The sequence below is a fragment of the Pristiophorus japonicus genome, chromosome 5, assembly GCF_044704955.1.
Source record: "Pristiophorus japonicus isolate sPriJap1 chromosome 5, sPriJap1.hap1, whole genome shotgun sequence".
Classification (NCBI taxonomy): domain Eukaryota; kingdom Metazoa; phylum Chordata; class Chondrichthyes; family Pristiophoridae; genus Pristiophorus; species Pristiophorus japonicus.
In genome coordinates this window covers 202,873,476-202,894,412 of record NC_091981.1, presented here as the reverse complement: position 1 = coordinate 202,894,412, position 20,937 = coordinate 202,873,476, and the positions used below count along the sequence as shown (strand labels likewise).

General features: G+C 44.3%; 1 protein-coding gene across 8 annotated transcripts in view; it reads left to right on the top strand.

The window, feature by feature from the left end:
* The window catches only part of LOC139264565 (E3 ubiquitin-protein ligase HECW1-like), a 751,381-nt gene that overhangs the window by 493,527 nt on the left and 236,917 nt on the right, over window positions 1-20,937 (top strand). For all 8 annotated transcript variants that reach the window (XM_070881227.1, XM_070881228.1, XM_070881232.1 and 5 more), the window contains one exon: window positions 5,795-5,945. In XM_070881227.1, coding sequence (XP_070737328.1) covers window positions 5,795-5,945 — 151 coding nt within the window. The remainder of the gene's footprint in view (window positions 1-5,794; window positions 5,946-20,937) is intronic.

Here is a 20,937-nt window from a genome sequence, read left to right as displayed (position 1 = left end):
GTGTTGTCCGCGTCATCATCTGCAAGTAGAGGACAACATTTCAGTCTGTAGGGGTTGGTGCTGGTCAAGCTGAGATGTGAGCCGTGACATCTCACATTCTGCAAGCAAGGAGTTCCATCTCTACATGGCCCGACCAATAATGGGCAACAAAATGTGCAGTAAACTGCGAATGCTTTAACATTGCATGACCTTTCATGCCATGAACGTGGCTCAGACCGCAGATTCGTATAATCTTACCATCATGTAGCACCGAATCTGCATCAACCGTTGTGGTTGCATGACGGCGGTCACCCACCAATGCCAGCACACCCTCCTCCAGCCTGCTCAATTCTACCACTTCTGCTGGACCCCCTCCCGTCGCACTCAGGCTTGTTGTCTTAGATGCTCTTTTCTTCTGCACAAAGAAACATTGCCCTTTTGCTGATGCCCCCCAAACACACACTCCCAAACACACACACATCTGGCGCACAACCTTTTTGGTGTTGGGCAGGAGGGGGCGAATACATTTTTACTCTTGCTGCCGCCACCAAATTGTTCCAACGTTTCTGGCATTGGTTCCCATCCCACTCAACGTTGCCCTGGTTTTATATCATACCAAATACATCTTTGAATACTTTCCACTGTTTGTAGCTTTACCTATTAACAGGTGAGCCCAGTTTACTGTAGGGAATTTATTTCTCATCCTTTTGAAATTTGCCTTCCTTAAATTTTAAAATTTGGTTTATGACTCTCCCTTCTCCCTCTTGAACCTAATATCAAATTATATTATGGTCAATTCACAAGATTTTCTCTTACTGTCTGACTGCTAACTAATTCTAGATCGTTACTCATCACTAAATCCGGTATGTTCCCTTGTCAGTTCAAAAGCATTGTTCTAGAAAACTGTCCCAAATACATTCTAGGAAATCCTTTACTACTTGAGATATTCTGCTTCTACAGTCTACGTGAAAATTAAAATCTCCCATTATAACCACATTATTTTCATTGCATACATCCCTGATTTTCATATTTGTACATCTTCCCACTACATCATGTAAATCAGGAGGTCTGTAGGCAACTCCAACCAGAGTCTTGAATCCTTTACTATTCCTTACCTGTAGCCATACTGTTTCCACTGCCTGATCACCCTTATCAATATTGCTACTCCCCTTCTTTTCTAAATTTCTAAAGATCAAATAGCCTGGAATATTTAGCTCCCAATCATGCTCAGTGGTTAGCCAGGTCTCTGTAATGGCTATGTCATACCCTTTATGTATTATAGTTTTGCATGGTGATATGCATTATGGGATGAGAACTTAGCAGGTGATGCCTAAGTCTTGATTTGATTGGAATATCTAGATTTGTGATGTGTTGATGAAACCACATGGGAAATAGATACAAAAACAACATATTGCAGATGCTGTAAATCTGAAATATAAAGAGAAAATGCTGGAAATACTCTGCAGGTCAGGCAGCATCTGTGGAGAGAGAATCTCTGGAGTTAACGTTTCAAGTTGATGACCTTTCATCAGAAATAAATGCTGGTGTGTGTGCAGTGACAGAAATTAAATAGTGTAATATAAAAAATAATTGAGATATACACTTGGTAATATTTTCCTAGAATCTCTTCTACAAAAACACTGTTGTCTCCTTTTCTCACCATGCTCGTACTCGCTTTGTATTTGTTAACCTCTTCTAACTGCTTTTGTTGCTAAAGGATCAGTGGTAATGTTGCTTAAGAAACATTTTTGCAATTTGTCACAAACTCTTGTCCAAGTCTCTAACCTGCAGGTGGGGTTACCACAGGAGTATGTGTTGCCATAAGGAACTAGTTAAGTTCTTCTAATGGTTAAGGTATGTGGAAAGAATCTACAAATCCTTAACATAACATGTGCCATTGAGCCCAGATGAGATCATCATCATCATAAACCTTCTTCACTAAATACGTTCATGGAAATCTCTTAGAACCTAATAAATGTACAAGAAGCTAAATTTGTAAAATAAAAAGATTTGAGAGATTGCCAAAGCTAATATAATATACAGAAGGCCAGATCTGTAAGATCCCAGTGGGAGGTTTTCTTAGACTCAAGCCATATGCGATCAAATATTACTCCATTTACAAAGTCACTGGTCCATTTCAGCTCAAATATTAGCGACATAAATTTAATTTTGACAGAATTTTATGATGCTGCAACTTGAATCGGTGAGATAGACAGAAGGTCTGTGTGCATTTACTAGCCATGGTGCAGCCTGTTTCATTCTCCTCCAAACGTATGGGACAATCAGCAACAAAATATAACGCAGAAGATGTTAAAAGATTCCCAGCATGTCCATTGGAACTCCCTTGTGTGCTATCTGTTTGCTCATATCGAAATGCAATCCCAAATTCTACAGTAGAAATACTATTTGACAACGTATATTGTAGGAAATGTGTTTGTTCTTCCTTGATCACTACCTCTTAAGAGTTTTCTATAATTCAGACATGCTGGGAAGATTTCCTCTATATTTTTTCTTTGTAGTAAATTCAGATTTTGCTGCAAAAATCTGCCCTTCCCCATTCTACTGCCGTACAAAGCAAGAACCCATTGCACACTCAAATGTCTGCCATGTTGCAATTTGGCTATATTCTATCATTTAAACCCTCTGACCGTTAGGACTACGCTGGGCATTTCTGTGGTACAGCCAATTGGGTCGAAATTGTCCCTTTTTGAGTCACCGGTTAGTGCCTTTGGGGGGGCGCTAACGGGGCACAAAACAGCTTTCGCCTGGGTGCCCCACTGGTCGCATACCCGGCCGCCGCGCTACAGCTGATTACATCATTGCCATGCGCGCCATCCCCTTTCTGCCCCCCGGCGGACATTGCCCTACGCCCCGTGAGGCTGCTGTGAGCAGTGTCAGCGCCAGCATCACGGGTTGCAAACCGGGCCAACCTTGGCTCGCGGTGCGGAAGTTAAAGGGGAGGTTGGGAGCGCCCCACGCCGCCATCTTTCCTGTTCGGCCGACTCACCGGTCAGCCCCTTCTTTACTTCGCTGGTGTAGTCCGGGCCGCCATCGTGCAGGCCGGCACTCCGTTTTGTGTGCCGGTCTGCGGCCTCGGCACCACACTGCCCTGGTGGCCCGGTGGAGGCCATCTGAGGCCCAGCAGAGTGCACAGCGGCCCACTCCTTTAAGTGAAGGGGAGGGACGTTGAATTGCATCAGCGCTATGCAGAGCATCTGCGTAGCGCACCCGACCGCGCCCCAGTATCGCCTCGGAACCAACCCCATCAGGAGGTGGAGCGCGTGAGATTGCGCCCTACTTCCTGTGAGGGACGGTAACTGCAATTTTGCAGCCGGGGCGAGACTTCCGCACCAGGCACAGGGAGCCCTGCCCCGAGTCGGTTGCCGCCCCCAATCGGGGCGCTGGGGAATTTTTCCTCCAAGTTGTCTTTGCATCAGCAATTGAAGAGTTGAAAATGATTCCTATAGAAATTCTAATAATGTTATTCCTTATATTTATTACTTTGTTCATATAACTTATTATATCTATTACTTCCTGAAAATCTATTTTAATCTCCACAATGGCCAAGTAGTCAATCAGCCTCCAGCGCGAGAATCCTAGGCAGCGACAGCCAGCGTGGTTGTTTCCCACCCTACATTTGGCTGGCCCCTTGTCCATCCCCATTTCTTCTGGCACTTCTCACCACTGCTTTATGACATTAAGTTCTTCATCATACCCCATTGCTCTTTGTTAATTCCAAAATGCTAGCTTGTGGTCTGGAGCTTAGTGTAAGTAATAACACTAGTGCTCCAGTCTACTATCTGGTCTGAATCCCACTGCGGATCTCTGGTTCCTGCATCATCATCTGTAAAGAGAGCAGAAGGTACATTTATGAATGCATTTATGAATGTACTTCTCCAATTCTTTATTGCCTTTGGGGTGTAATGATCTGTAAGATTGTGGTTCTTGGTGTGAGAACACAGACGCCTTCAACTTACCTATTCTGCCAATGTGGAGAACTTAGCATGAATCTTTTACATATGTGCCTCCCTCCTGCCTCATGAAGAAAAGTGATTCTGACAGCCACCATGTTGATGGTCAGCATCATTTATTCAAAGGTTGTCTGGGATTTCATTGTGTCACTTCTCTTCCAGTGTCATTGTGGACCCTGTTACTCAATGTGCTCTCTTTCCTTAAAGAAACTAATGTTGCATTAGCTTTTTCTATATTATCATGGCGTGCACTGCATAAATGTGATAAGACCACTTTTTAAAAAAACAACATTTTTTGATTAGGACATCATTCCACAATTATATGTGTATCAGTAATGAACTAAGCATGACATCCAGTAGCAAAATCTGAAATACCTTAAGCTGCTACATTCAGTCCATACTAAAGGCTGCAGAATTTACAGTTCTGTTTCTTCATTACCTTGGCTACAATCCTTAAGTCATGGTAGTGAGACCACCAGGCCTTCCCAGCAGTGTAAGTACTTCTTCCCTGTGCAAGTTGCTGGTTTGATGGACAGGTGATATCTGCAAACAGAAATGGGTGAACTTTATTTCTCAAGTAAGGGAATATGGCAAAACTATTTTGGTGCTTCAGCAGGAACTAGCTTTTTAAATTGCACTGCACTAATCTTACGTATGGCTCATGCAAAGCTGTTTAATTCCTAATCTACAATAATGCAGAAAGACTCTGAACCACACGTCCTATTTTGTAAAATCCAGTACTGGCTTCTCCTTTGTGTGGCAATCAGTATATAAAGTTGCTAAGAAGCTAATTGGTGTTTAACAAGAGTTTTTTGTATTTAAGGAAACAAATGGCTTTTTAAGACCATTCAAATTAACTGGGTTGAATTGGCTCATCACAAATGTCTATGAACCTTTATCAGCTGTGCTACTGATTCAGACTCTTGTACCCTATTCATGTGTTTTTAGGGTATGTTACTTTTCTATTGTACCCTTATTCTGGTATCCTGAGGCCACACACTTGCTGCTGCCAAGACGATGGACTCCCTACTTTGAAGCCTGCTAGAAGTGTGTAAATATGCCTCAATGACTGAGCTTTCTCTCATTCTCTCCACCTTCCTCACCCCCGAGCTTTGCTCATGGCAGATGCTTGGTCTCCCTCTGCTGCTTCTATTCGAGAAACCAGTTTTGGAAGCTGTTGTCACAGAGCAGAGCAAGTGAGAAAAAAGATTCATGAGTTTGAAAGTGTATTTGCTCTAGGTTCTTCCATCAGGCTCTGGGATTCCAATCAGACTCTTATCAGGACAATGATTTATTCTCCTCTGCTACATCTCCCAAAGGACATCAGCACAGCAGTGGAGAAAGGAAAGAAATAAACCTAAAGTTCATATCAGAACAGCAAGAAGTATTTCTCCAATGAGCTTCTTAGTCCCAGTTGTGCAATACAGGACTTTGTGCAGCCTGTTTAATGGTCGATTTAAAACTTTCCTCCATTGACAAAGTAACTTACTAACTTATTCAAAAGACTAATCCAAGATTTTTTTAAATCAGCATTATTTTAATGCTGCCAGTAAGTTGTTTTTTTTGATGCTTTACCACTAGCATTAAAATAACAGCAATTGCAAATTCTGGGCTCATGTTAGAATTGATTCTCTCCCATTGAAAATGCCCCTTTTCTTACAATCTTAATGTTTGCTCTCTGTGGCATTTTGCAATGTTGCCTCTCATACTGTTAATATTTACAACCTAACCAGGCTTCCACAAAATGGCACATTTTTATGATCTTCCAGTTTTATTTGACCAGGCAAGTGAAATTCTTAGATTTCTGTAGTTGGACGCTAACAATAAATCTTGTTGAATTCCAGACTGGGAAGCACGGATTGATAGTCATGGGAGAGTTTTTTACGTGGATCACGTAAACCGTACAACAACATGGCAGCGACCCACAGCGGCTGCGACACTTGATGGTTTGCGCCGGTCCAGCTCCATCCAGCAAATGGAACAACTTAACCGACGGTATGTGACACATTCAATTGGGGCATTGACAAAAGTTGTCTACCCATCTAAATCAGCATTAGGACAGTGCAATATTTTAAGAGAGAAATATGACTGAAAAGTCTTTCATTCTTTTCCTGTGACTGCTTTTGAGTATTTATTGTTTCTCTAGTCGAAACTCTGTGTGTGTGTGTGTTTACTTTAATTATGGCAATTGCATGGAGTAGCAGTATAAGTCACTAACTAACTTTTTTGAGGGCTTTAGTGTTAAGCAGTATCTTGTTCACAGGTCACTCTTATGCACCAGAGTGATGAGTTCTACATCCACAGTTTACCATTTAATGTTTTATAGCAGTCTTAGGCAGCACTTCTCACAAGAAGAGAAAAAAGCACTGTAGGATAAATTAGAATGATAGATTCGATGGTTTCCATACAGCAGATACTGCAGTCGATTGCCTCCGAATACCACTCCCTTGCTTTCACTGGGGAGCAAAAAAAAAAGAAAAAGGAACAGCATTGAATTCTAGATCTGTCAGCATCTGATAACCAAGCAGGATGTAAATGCTCAGAGAAACAAGGTGCATCAAGTCTGCAAGGGCTACATGTGAATAGGAGGCAGGCCACAATTGACCTATATTATGAGTACTAATTGAATAGTGTTTCTCTATTCAGGATTATCAGCTTCAACATCTCAATGAAAACATTATCACAGAATTGGCTTTATGTCGAAGCTGTGGGTTCATGACAACATGATATACACACCGGGGTAAACTTTCCGCCGGAGTTCTCCTGATCTCCTGTCTTGGCTTTGGCTATCCCTCTGGAGTTTCAAAAAAAAAAAATGTGGTTGGGAGAACCACTGAGGAAATTTTACCCCTTACTCTCAGCAAGTAGATACAATTAGAACCTAAATTGTCTAAACAAATCAGCATAGTGATGTGGTCAGAGATGCAGGAACAATTGTAAAATGTACATGTTAAACATGGGTGAAGCGTGTTGACATTACTCTCTCCAAACCATCTCCCATTTTTTCGAAGGCAGAAATGATGGACGTGCTCAATTTCTTCAAGGAACCAGTCAGAAAGTTTGTAAGAGAACGCTGTTCTATGATTGGTCCCTCACTGCTTTGAGCCCCCCTTGTAGTTGGCTGTGAAGGTGCCACTCACTCCATGGCATTCTGTGTCTGTACAAATCTCTCCCTTAGCCAAACATTTGCAGATGACACAAAACTTGGAAGCGTGGTAAATAGTGAAGAACTCCGGCAGAAATGTCTTCACTCAGAGGGTTTGAATCTTTAGAACTCTCTGCCCCAAAGGGCTGTGGATGCTGAGTTGTTGAGCATATTCAAGGCTGAGATACATAGATTTTTGGACTATAGGGGAATCAAGGGATATTATAGGGATCAGGCGGGAAAGTGGAGTTGAGGTTAATGATCACCCATGATCTTATTAAATGGTGGAGCATGCTCGCGGGGCCATATGCCCTACTCCTGCTCCACATTCTTTTATTCTTATAGTAATAGACTTCAAGAGGACATAGACAGACTGGCGGAATGGATGGACACATGGCAGATGAAATTCAATGCAGAAAGGCGTGAGGTGATACATTTTGGTAGGAAGAATGAAGAGAGACAATACAAGCTAAATTGTACAATTTTAAAGGAGGTGCAAGAACAGAGAGACCTGGAGGTGTTTATACACAGACCTTTCAAGGTGGCTGGACAGGTTAACAAAGTAGTCAATGAAGCACATAGGATCCTGGGCTTTTATAAATAGAGGCATAGAGTACAAAAGCCAGGAAGTTATGCTAAACCTATATAAAACCCTAGTTTGGCCCCAGCTGGAATATTGTGTCCAATTCTGGGCACCACACTTTAAGAAGGATGTGGAGGCTTTGACGAGGGTGCAGAAGAGATTGCTAGAATGGTTCCATGGATGAGGGAGTACTGGATGGACAGGAGAAGCTGGGGTTCTCTGTAGAGCAGAGACAACAAAGAGAAGATTTGATAGAGGTGTTTAAAATCATGAAGGGTTTAGATAAAGTAAATAAAGAGAAACTGTTTCCAATAGCTGAAGGGTCGATAATCAGAGGGCACAGATTTAAGAACCAGAGGTGACATGAGGAAACACTTTTTTCTGCATTGAGTGGTTAGGATTTAGAATGCCCTGCCTGATGGGGTTGAAACAGATCCAGTAGTAGCTTTCAAAAGGGAATTGGATAAATACCTGGAGGGGAAAAAATTGCAGGGATATGGGGAAAGCGAGGGGGAGTGGGCTAACTGGATTGCTTTTCAAAAGAGCCGCACAGACTCGATGGGCCGAATAGCCTCCTTCCATGCTGTACTATTCTATAACAAAGTAATGTCTGGGATGATGTCCTGCTCATGGGAGACACTAAATATGAAGTTAATGTCTTGTGTTCCTGCATCAACACGTGTCTAAAGGCAAGCCCAGTAGCATATCGTTACTTTGCCAATGCACTGGAGACACGGTGTGGGCTCGTAGCCCAGCCAGATATTTATTCTTCTTCTACTGCACCCTGCAGTGAATACTGCTTCATCCAAACTAGCTAATTGCCTACTCTGTGATGCTGGTAGATGGCTGTTGCTGGGGCATGGGGCATATTGGATACGATGTAATGAGATTGTGGTGCTACTGGGCCCTGGGTCCTCTTCACAGCACACACTGACACCAACAGTAATTTATATTTATATAGCTCCTATAACGTACTAAAACATCCCAAGCTACTTCACAGGAACGTTATCAAACAACGAGCCACATAAGGAGATATTGGGACAGAGCTAGATTTTAAGGAGCATGTTAAAGGAGAAAAGTGAGGCAGAGCGGCTTAGTACCAAGCAGCTGAAGGCACAGTCTCCAATGGTGGAGTGATTTAAAATCGGGGTGCACAAGAGGTCAGGATTGGAGGAGCGCAGAGAACTCAGAGGCTTGTAGGGCTGGAGGAATTTATGGAGGGGCGAGGCCATGTAGGGATTTGAAAACAAGGATGAGAATTTTTAATTCCGGTCCAGGAGCCCATTTAGGCCAGCATAGAAACATAGAAACATAGAAAATAGGTGCAGGAGTAGGCCATTCGGCCCTTCTAGCCTGCACCGCCATTCAATGAGTTCATGGCGGAACATTCAACTTCAGTACCCCATTCCTGCTTTCTCGCCATACCCCTTGATCCCCCTAGTAGTAAGGACCTCATCTAACTCCTTTTTGAATATATTTAGTGAATTGGCCTCAACAACTTTCTGTGGTAGAGAATTCCACAGGTTCACCACTCTCTGGGTGAAGAAGTTCCTCCGCATCTCGGTCCTAAATGGCTTACCCCTTATCCTTAGACTGTGACCTCTGGTTCTGGACTTCCCCAACATTGGGAACATTCTTCCTGCATCTAACCTGTCTAACTCCGTCAGAATTTTAAATGTTTCTATGAGGTCCCCTCTCATTCTTCTGAACTCCAGTGAATACAAGCCCAGTTGATCCAGTCTTTCTTGATAGGTCAGTCCCGCCATCCCGGGAATCAGTCTGGTGAACCTTCGCTGCACTCCCTCAATAGCAAGAATGTCCTTCCTCAGGTTAGGAGACCAAAACTGTACACAATACTCCAGGTGTGGCCTCACCAATGCCCTGTACAACTGTAGCAACACCTCCCTGCCCCTGTACTCAAATCCCCTTGCTATGAAGGCCAACATGCCATTTGCTTTCTTAACCGCCTGCTGCACCTGCATGCCAACCTTCAATGACTGATGTACCATGACACCCAGGTCTCTTTGTACCTCCCCTTTTCCTAATCTGTCACCATTCAGATAATAGTCTGTCTCTCTGTTTTTACCACCAAAGTGGATAACCTCACATTTATCCACATTATACTTCATCTGCCATGCATTTGCCCACTCACCTAACCTATCCAAGTCGCTCTGCAGCCTCACAGCATCCTCCTCGCAGCTTACACTGCCACCCAACTTAGTGTCATCCGCAAATTTGGAGATACTACATTTAATCCCCTCATCTAAATCATTAATGTACAGTGTAAACAGCTGGGGCCCCAGCACAGAACCTTGCGGTACCCCACTAGTCACTGCCTGCCATTCTGAAAAGTACCCATTTACTCCTACTCTTTGCTTCCTGTCTGACAACCAGTTCTCAATCCATGTCAGTACACTACCCCCAATCCCATGTGCTCTAACTTTGCACATCAATCTCTTGTGTGGGACCTTGTCGAACGCCTTCTGAAAGTCCAAATATACCACATCAACTGGTTCTCCCTTGTCCACTCTACTGGAAACATCCTCAAAAAATTCCAGAAGATTTGTCAAGCATGATTTCCCTTTCACAAATCCATGCTGACTTGGACCTATCATGTCACCTCTTTCCAAATGAACTGCTATGACATCCTTAATAATTGATTCCATTATTTTACCCACTACCGATGTCAGGCTGACCGGTCTATAATTCCCTGTTTTCTCTCTCCCTCCTTTTTTAAAAAGTGGGGTTACATTGGCTACCGTCCACTCCATAGGAACTGATCCAGAGTCAATGGAATGTTGGAAAATGACTGTCAATGCATCCACTATTTCCAAGGCCACCTCCTTAAGTACTCTGGGATGCAGTCCATCAGGCCCTGGGGATTTATTGGCCTTCAATCCCATCAATTTCCCCAACACAATTTCCCGGCTAATAAGGATTTCCCTCAGTTCCTCCTCCTTACTAGACCCCCCGACCCCTTTTATAACCGGAAGGTTGTTTGTGTCCTCCTTCGTGAATACTGAACCAAAGTACTTGTTCAATTGGTCCGCCATTTCTTTGTTCCCCGTTATGACTTCCCCTGATTCTGACTGCAGGGGACCTACGTTTGTCTTTACTAACCTTTTTCTCTTTACATATCTATAGAAACTTTTGCAATCCGTCTTAATGTTCCCTGCAAGCTTCTTCTCATACTCCATTTTCCCTGCCCTAATCAAACCCTTTGTCCTCCTCTGCTGAGTTCTAAATTTCTCCCAGTCCCCAGGTTCGCTGCTATTTCTGGCTAATTTGTATGCCACTTCCTTGGCTTTAATACTATCCCTGATTTCCCTTGATAGCCACGGTTGAGCCACCTTCCCTTTTTTTTTATGCCAGACAGGAATGTACAATTGTTGTAGTTCATCCATGCGGTCTCTAAATGTCTGCCATTGCCCATCCACAGTCAACCCCTTAAGTATCATTCGCCAATCCATCCCAGCCAATTCACGCCTCATACCTTCAAAGTTAGCCTTCTTTAAGTTCTGGACCATGGTCTCTGAATTAACTGTTTCATTCTCCATCCTAATGCAGAATTCCACCGTATTATGGTCACTCTTCTCCAAGGGGCCTCGCACAATGAGATTGCTAATTAATCCTCTCTCATTACATAACACCCAGTCGAAGATGGCCTCCCCCCTAGTTGGTTCCTCGACATATTGGTCTAAAAAACCATCCCTTATGCACTCCAGGAAATCCTCCTCCACCGTATTGCTTCCAGTTTGGTTAGCCCAATCTATGTGCATATTAAAGTCACCCATTATAACTGCTGCACCTTTATTGCATGCACCCCTAATTTCCTGTTTGATGCCCTCCCAAACATCACTACTACTGTTTGGAGGTCTGTACACAACTCCCACTAACGTTTTTTGCTCTTTGGTGTTCTGCAGCTCTACCCATATAGATTCCACATCATCCAAGCTAATGTCCTTCCTAACTATTGCCTTAATCTCCTCCTTAACCAGCAATGCTACCCCACCTCCTTTTCCTTTTATTCTATCCTTCCTGAATGTTGAATACCCCTGGATGTTGAGTTCCCAGCCCTGATCATCCTGGAGCCACGTCTCCGTAATCCCAATCACATCATATTTGTTAACATCTATTTGCACAGTTAATTCATCCACCTTATTGCGGATACTCCTTGCATTAAGACACAAAGCCTTTAGGCTTGTTTTTTTAACACCCTCTGTCCTTTTAGAATTTTGCTGTACAATGGCCCTTTTTGTTCTTTGCCTTGGGTTTCTCTGCCCTCCACTTTTCCTCATCTCCTTTCTGTCTTTTGCTTTTGCCTCCTTTTTGTTTCCCTCTATCTCCCTGCATTGGTTCCCATCCCCCTACCATATTAGTTTAACTCCTTCCCAACAGCACTAGCAAACACTCCCCCGAGGACATTGGCTCAGGAGTGATGAGTGAATGGGACTTGATGGGAGTTAAGATACGGGCAGCAGAGTTTTGGATGAGTTTAAGTTCATGGAGGGTGGAGGATGGGAGCGTTGGAATAATCAAGTCTAGAAGTAACAAAGGCACGGATGAGGGTTTCAGCAGCAGATAAGCTGAGGCGGGGTGGAGATGGGCAATGTTATGGAGATGGAAGTAGGCAGTCTTGGTGATAGAGTGGATATGTGGTTAGATGCTCATCTTAAGGTCAAATAGGCTGCCAAGATTGTGAACGGTCTGGTTCAACCTCAGTGACAACAACAACAATTTGTATTTATATAGCGCCTTACACTTAGTGATATGTCCCAAGGGAGAGGGTGGAGTTAGTGGCTAGGGAACAGGAATGGGAAAGGATAGCGTGTTACAATCACAAGACACTTAAGAGCATAATACAGCAATTTGGTAAGTGTAGCCTTGGGAGGAGGAAGACGGGGCACATAGGAAAGATCTGAAAAATGAAGGAAATTGGCTGGCTGATGACACCATGGGGTAGAAATTCACCTCTGCCAGAAACGGGTCGCATCTTCTGTTTTCTTGTGTTTTCACCGTCGCGGTGGATGGGGTGGCCTCTTGCGCGAAATTCAGCTCTTTGTCTTTTTTTTTCAAGCGGAGCAGAAGTCGGTCATAAAGGGGGCAGAAGTGGGGGCGGGCGGAGTGTCCGCCGCTATCAGTCATCAGTGTAGCACTGATGACATCATCCCCTTCACTTAAAGGGGAGAGCTTCTGCGAGCCCTGTGCTTTTTTTAGTTCGGTCCACTGGGCCACCAGGGAGGGTTTCAGCTAGGCCAGCAGCCTGGCACCCAAGAGGGGGTACCAGCGCTGCCTGTTGGTGGCCTGGCTGAACCCCAGGGGCATAATGGATGGGCTAACCTAGCAGTTGGCCGACAAAAAAATAAAATGGCGGCCGCAGCAATGCGCCCACCCCTTTAATGGCAGCCGCACCACCATTTTACACGCACTGCAAACACAGTGCACCGACAGAAATAACTGTCTGGCAAACGTGCGGCGGCTGCAAGATTTTTTTACATGAATTTTGCTAGCGGGTTGGGAGATCGACGGTGATGCTTTGATGATGCACTTTGGAGGGTTCGGCAGCGGCGGGGCCGAAGTGGGGACCGCCAGAAAAAGCACCGAGGAAAATTTCACGAGCGTCGGCCATTTGACACCGCTGCATGGCCGCTGCTTTCCGGTGGTAACAGGCCTTATCGGGAGGCTGAATTTCGGCCACCATGTCTCCGCGATGCTTTTTGTGTGGAATAGACTGAGGCATTCCTTATAGGAACTGAGGGTTACAGGGTCCTTGTCTGTCCTGGTCCGGTTTGATGGTTATGCGATTAGAACTGAGTGAAGATCATTAGAACAAATAATACAAGCACTCAAACAGCATCAAATAACCAGCAGTACAGTTGTGCCCCATATGAAAGAAGATATGGTCTCCTCATCCTTTATCCCTGAAGAGGCAGGGAGCACCAGATCCTGTGTACCAGCCTTCCATGGAGAGATGAGGTATCATGTCTGCAAAGGAGAGCCCGCTTACCTTGGCACTTATGTGAAGGCCCATGCTCCCAGTGCCATTGAACCGGAGAGACCACGTTGACCTACTATGCCATGCTTTTGCAACTGTGTGTTTGCAGGATCTACTGACCTTTGCTGGACAACCTGCAGCAGGGCATGTAGGGCTTTGTCAGCTGAAGGATTAATTTTGTTCCAAGTTCTTCCTTACAGCCATCAAGTTTTTAAATGCTGTTGACTGGCTAGATCTTGTGACTGGCAGGCCTGACTCCATGCACATATGCAAATTAAAGGCTAAGCCTTGGAGTGCAAACCTTGGGATAGAAACATAGAAACATAGAAAATAGGTGCAGGAGTAGGCCATTCGGCCCTTCTAGCCTGCACCGCCATTCAATGAGTTCATGGCTGAACATTCAACTTCAGTACCCCATTCCTGCTTTCTCGCCATACCCCTTGATCCCCCTCATAGTAAGGACCTCATCTAACTCCTTTTTGAATATATTTAGTGAATTGGCCTCAACAACTTTCTGTGGTAGAGAATTCCACAGGTTCACCACTCTCTGGGTGAAGAAGTTCCTCCGCATCTCGGTCCTAAATGGCTTACCCCTTATCCTTAGACTGTGACCTCTGGTTCTGGACTTCCCCAACATTGGGAACATTCTTCCTGCATCTAACCTGTCTAACTCCGTCAGAATTTTAAATGTTTCTATGAGGTCCCCTCTCATTCTTCTGAACTCCAGTGAATACAAGCCCAGTTGATCCAGTCTTTCTTGATAGGTCAGTCCCGCCATCCCGGGAATCAGTCTGGTGAACCTTCGCTGCACTCCCTCAATAGCAAGAATGTCCTTCCTCAGGTTAGGAGACCAAAACTGTACACAATACTCCAGGTGTAGCCTCACCAATGCCCTGTACAACTGTAGCAACACCTCCCTGCCCTTGTACTCAAATCCCCTTGCTATGAAGGCGAACATGCCATTTGCTTTCTTAACCGCCTGCTGCACCTGCATGCCAACCTTCAATGACTGATGTACCATGACACCCAGGTCTCTTTGCACCTCCCCTTTTCCTAATCTGTCACCATTCAGATAATAGTCTGTCTCTCTGTTTTTACCACCAAAGTGGATAACCTCACATTTATCCACATTATACTTCATCTGCCATGCATTTGCCCACTCACCTAACCTATCCAAGTCGCTCTGCAGCCTCACAGCATCCTCCTCGCAGCTCACACTGCCACCCAACTTAGTGTCATCCGCAAATTTGGAGATACTACATTTAATCCCCTCATCTAAATCATTAATGTACAGTGTAAACAGCTGGGGCCCCAGCACAGAACCTTGCGGTACCCCACTAGTCACTGCCTGCCATTCTGAAAAGTACCCATTTACTCCTACTCTTTGCTTCCTGTCTGACAACCAGTTCTCAATCCATGTCAGTACACTACCCCCAATCCCATGTGCTCTAACTTTGCACATCAATCTCTTGTGTGGGACCTTGTCGAACGCCTTCTGAAAGTCCAAATATACCACATCAACTGGTTCTCCCTTATCCACTCTACTGGAAACATCCTCAAAAAATTCCAGAAGATTTGTCAAGCATGATTTCCCTTTCACAAATCCATGCTGACTTGGACCTATCATGTCACCTCTTTCCAAATGCACTGCTATGACATCCTTAATAATTGATTCCATCATTTTACCCACTACCGATGTCAGGCTGACCGGTCTATAATTCCCTGTTTTCTCTCTCCCTCCTTTTTTAAAAAGTGGGGTTACATTGGCTACCCTCCACTCCATAGGAACTGATCCAGAGTCAATGGAATGTTGGAAAATGACTGTCAACGCATCCACTATTTCCAAGGCCACCTCCTTAAGTACTCTGGGATGCAGTCCATCAGGCCCTGGGGATTTATCGGCCTTCAATCCCATCAATTTCCCCAACACAATTTCCCGGCTAATAAGGATTTCCCTCAGTTCCTCCTCCTTACTAGACCCCCCGACCCCTTTTATAACCGGAAGGTTGTTCGTGTCCTCCTTCGTGAATACCGAACCAAAGTACTTGTTCAATTGGTCCGCCATTTCTTTGTTCCCCGTTATGACTTCCCCTGATTCTGACTGCAGGGGACCTACATTTAAACTAGCTTGGCAGGGGGATGGGGACCTGAGAACGAATTCAAAAGGGAAGGAAGTAAAGCAGAAATTGGATAGCAAGAATCTAGAAAATGAATCTGTAAGACAGAGGAAACAGGGCTTAGTATGTAGTAAGCAAGGGGGTCTTCCTGTGCTGAATGGTATATACTTTAATGCAAGGAGTATAGCGAATAAGGTGGATGAGCTAAGAGCACAGGTAGACACTTGGAAGTATGACATTATAGCCATTACAGAAAGATGGCTGAAAGAGGGGCAGGTTTGGCAGATCATTGAAACATAGAAACATAGAAAATAGGTGCAGGAGTAGGCCATTTGGCCCTTCGAGCCTGCACCACCATTCAATAAGATCATGGCTGATCATTCCTTCAGTACCCCTTTCCTGCTTTCTCTCCATACCCCTTGATCCCCTTAGCCGTAAGGGCCATATCTAACTCCCTCTTGAATATATCCAATGAACTGGCATCAACAACTCTCTGCGACAGGGAATTCCACAGGTTAACAACTCTGAGTGAAGCAGTTTCTCCTCATCTCAGTCCTAAATGGCCTGCCCCTTATCCTAAGACTGTGTATTCTGGTTCTGGACTTCCCCAACATCGGGAACATTCTTCCCGCATCTAGCCTATCCAGTCCAGTCAGAATCTTATATGTTTCTATGAGATCCCCTCTCATCCTTCTAAACTCTAATGTATAAAGGCCCAGTTGATCCAGTCTCTCCTCATATGTCAGTCCAGCCATCTCTGGAATCAGTCTGGTGAACCTTCGCTGCACGCACTCAATAGCAAGAATGTCCTTCCTCAGATTAGGAGACCAAAACTGAACACAATATTCCAGGTGGGGCCTCACCAAGGCCCTGTACACCTGCAGCAAGACTTCCCTGCTCCTATACTCAAATCCCCTTATTATGAAGGCCAACATACCATTTGCCTTCTTCATCGCCTGCTGTACCTGCATGCCAACTTTCAATATTCCTGGCTACGGGATTTTTAGACAAGATAGAGAGGGGGCGGGGTGGGGGAGAGGGAGATAAAATGGGGGGGGGTGGGGGCTTGTGGTACTGATTAAAGAAACTATTACAGCAGTGAGGAGGAATGATATGTTCGAGGGATCATCAAATGAGGCCATATGGGTCAAATTGAAAAATAAATAAAGGCCGATCACACTGCTGGGTGTGTATTGCAGACCCCCAAATAGTGGGAGGGAGATAAAAGAGCAAATGTATAGGCAAATTGCTGTGAAGTCCAAAAACCATAGGGTAGTAATAGTAGGGGATTTTAACTATCCAAATATTGATTGGGACAAATTTAGTGTAGAGGGTATAGAGGGTGCGGAATTCTTGAAATGCATTCATTTTTAGTCAGTATGTAGCAAGCCCAACACGAGAGGGGGCGGTCTTGGATTTAGTTTTGGGGAATGAAGCTGGGCAGGTTGAAGGGGCATTAGTGGGAGAGCACTTGGGTGCCAGTGACCATAATTCAGTCAGATTCAAGTTGGTTATGGATAAGGACAAGAATAGTCCTGGAATAAAAGTTCCGAATTGGGGAAAAGCTAATTTTACTAAGTTAAGAAGTGATTTGGCCATAGTAGACTGGAAACAGCTACTTGCGAGTAAATCAGTGTCGGAACAGTGGGAGGCATTTAAGGAGGAGATCCAGAAGGCTCAGGCCAAACATATGCCCTTAAAAAAAAAAAAGGCTGGGAAAAATAATTCTAGAGCCCCCTGGATGTACAGGGACTTACAGGGGAGGATTAAGAAAAAAAGGAACAGCTAAATACTTTAGAATCTTTAGAGGAATATAGAAAGTTAAGATGCAAAATTAAAAAGGTTATTAGGAAGGCTAAGAGAGAGCACGAGAAATTCTTGGCCGGTAAAATTAAGGAAAACCCCAGGATGTTATATAAATATATTAAGAGTAAGAGGGTAACTAAAGAAAGGGTAGGGCCTATTAGAGACCATGAGGGTAATCTTTGTGTGGAGGCGGAAAATGTTGGTAGGGTTCTTAACGAATACTTTGCATCTGTTTTCACAAAGGAAAGAGGTTATGCTATCGAGGAGGAGTGTGATATTCTGGATGAAATAAATATAGTGAGAGAGGAAGTATTAAGGGGTTTAGCATCTTTGAAACATAGAAACATAGAAAATAGGTGCAGGAGTAGGCCATTCGGCCCTTCTAGCCTGCACCGCCATTCAATGAGTTCATGGCTGAACATGCAACTTCAGTACCCCATTCCTGCATTCTCGCCATACCCCTTGATCCCCCTAGTAGTAAGGACTTCATCTAATTCCTTTTTGAATATATTTAGTGAATTGGCCTCAACAACTTTCTGTGGTAGAGAATTCCACAGGTTCACCACTCTCTGGGTGAAGAAGTTTCTCCTCATCTCGGTCCTAAATGGCTTACCCCTTATCCTTAGACTGTGACCCCTGGTTCTGGACTTCCCCAACATTGGGAACATTCTTCCTGCATCTAACCTGTCTAAACCCATCAGAATTTTAAACGTTTCTATGAGGTCCCCTCTCATTCTTCTGAATTCCAGTGAATACAAGCCCGGTTGATCCAGTCTTTCTTGATATGTCAGTCCCGCCATCCCGGGAATCAGTCTGGTGAACCTTCGCTGCACTCCCTCAATAGCAAGAATGTCTTTCCTCAAGTTAGGAGACCAAAACTGTACACAATACTCCAGGTGTGGCCTCACCAATGCCCTGTACAACTGTAGCAACACCTCCCTGCCCCTGTACTCAAATCCCCTCGCTATGAAGGCCAATATGCCATTTGCTTTCTTAACCGCCTGCTGTACCTGCATGCCAACCTTCAATGACTGATGTATCATGACACCCAGGTCTCGTTGCACCTCCTCTTTTCCTAATCTGTCACCATTCAGATAACAGTCTGTCTCTCTGTTTTTACCACCAAAGTGGATAACCTCACATTTATCCACATTATACTTCATCTGCCATGCATTTGCCCACTCACCTAACCTATCCAAGTCACTCTGCAGCCTCATAGTATCCTCCTCGCAGCTCACACTGCCACCCAACTTAGTGTCATCCGCAAATTTGGAGATACTACATTTAATCCCCTCATCTAAATCATTAATGTACAGTGTAAACAGCTGGGGCCCCAGCGCAGAACCTTGCGGTACCCCACTAGTCACTGCCTGCCATTCTGAAAAGTCCCCATTTACTCCTACTCTTTGCTTCCTGTCTGACAACCAGTTCTCAATCCATGTCAGCACACTACCCCCAATCCCATGTGCTTTAACTTTGCACATTAATCTCTTGTGTGGGACCTTGTCGAAAGCCTTCTGAAAGTCCAAATATACCACATCAACTGGTTCTCCCTTGTCCACCCTACTGGAAACATCCTCAAAAAATTCCAGAAGATTTGTCAAGCATGATTTCCCTTTCACAAATCCATGCTGACTTGGACCTATCATGTCACCTCTTTCCAAATGCGCTGCTATGACATCCTTGATAATTGGTTCCATCATTTTACCCACTACTGAGGTCAGGCTGACCGGTCTATAATTCCCTGTTTTCTCTCTCCCTCCTTTTTTAAAAAGTGGGATTACATTGGCTACCCTCCACTCGATAGGAACTGATCCAGGGTCAATGGAATGTTGAAAAATGACTGTCAATGCATCCACTATTTCCAAGGCCACCTCCTTAAGTACTCTGGGATGCAGTCCATCAGGCCCTGGGGATTTATCGGCCTTCAATCCCATCAATTTCCCCAACACAATTTCCCTACTAATAAGGATTTCCCTCAGTTCCTCCTCCTTACTAGACCCTCTGACCCCTTTTATATCCGGAAGGTTGTTTGTGTCCTCCTTAGTGAATACCGAACCAAAGTACTTGTTCAATTGGTCTGCCATTTCTTTGTTCCCCGTTATGACTTCTCCTGATTCTGACTGCAGGGGACCTACGTTTGTCTTTACTAACCTTTTTCTCTTTACATATCTATAGAAACTTTTGCAATCCGTCTTAATGTTCCCTGAAAGCTTCTTCTCATACTCCATTTGTCCTGCCCTAATCAAACCCTTTGTCCTCCTCTGCTGAGTTCTAAATTTCTCCCAGTCCCTGGGTTCGCTGCTATTTCTGGCCAATTTGTATGCCACTTCCTTGGCTTTAATACTATCCCTGATTTCCCTTGATAGCCACAGTTGAGCCACCTTCCCTTTTTTATTTTTATGCCAGACAGGAATGTACAATTGTTGTAGTTCATCCATGCAGTCTCTAAATGTCTGCTATTGCCCATCCACAGTCAACCTGAAAGTAGATAAGTCTCCAGGCCTGGATGAAATGCATCCCAGGCTGTTGAGTGAAGTAAAAGAGGAAATAGCAGAGGCCTTGACCATCATTTTTCTGTCCTCTTTGGATCTGTGCATGGTGCCAGAGGATTGGAGGACTGCTAATGTAATAGTGTTGTTTAAGAAGGGAGAAAGGGATAGATCGAGTAATTACAGGCCTGTCAGTCTAACCTCAGTGATGGGAAAATTATTGGAAAAAATCTTGAAAGACAGGATAAATCTGCATTTGGACAGTCAGCATGAATTTGTTAAGGGACGATCGTGTTTGGCTAACCTGATTGAATTTTTTGAGGAGGTAACCAAGAGGGGCGATGAGGGTAGTGCGTACGATGTAGTATATATGGATTTTAGCAAGGCTTTTGATAAGGTCCCACATAGTAGACTGAGCATGAAGGTTAAGCCCATGGGATACAGGGCAAAGTGGCAAGTTGGATCCAAAATTGGCTTGCGGGTAGGAAGCAAAGGGTAATGATTGATGGATGTTTTTGTGACTGGAAGGATGTTTCCAGTGGGGTTCCGCAGGGCTCAGTACTGGGTCCCTTGCTTTTTGTGGTATATATCAACGATTTAGATTTGAGTATAGGGAGTATGACTAAGAAGTTTGCAGACAACACTAAAATTGGCTGTGTGGTTGATAATGAAGAGGAAAGTCATGGGCTGCAGGAGGATATCAATCTGCTGGTCAGGTGGGCAGAGCAGTGGCAAATGGAATTTAATTCAGAGAAGTGTGAGATAATGCACTTTGGGAGGGCTAATAAGGAAAGGGTATACACATTAGGCGGTAGGCCACTTAATAGTCTAGATGAACAAAGGGACCTT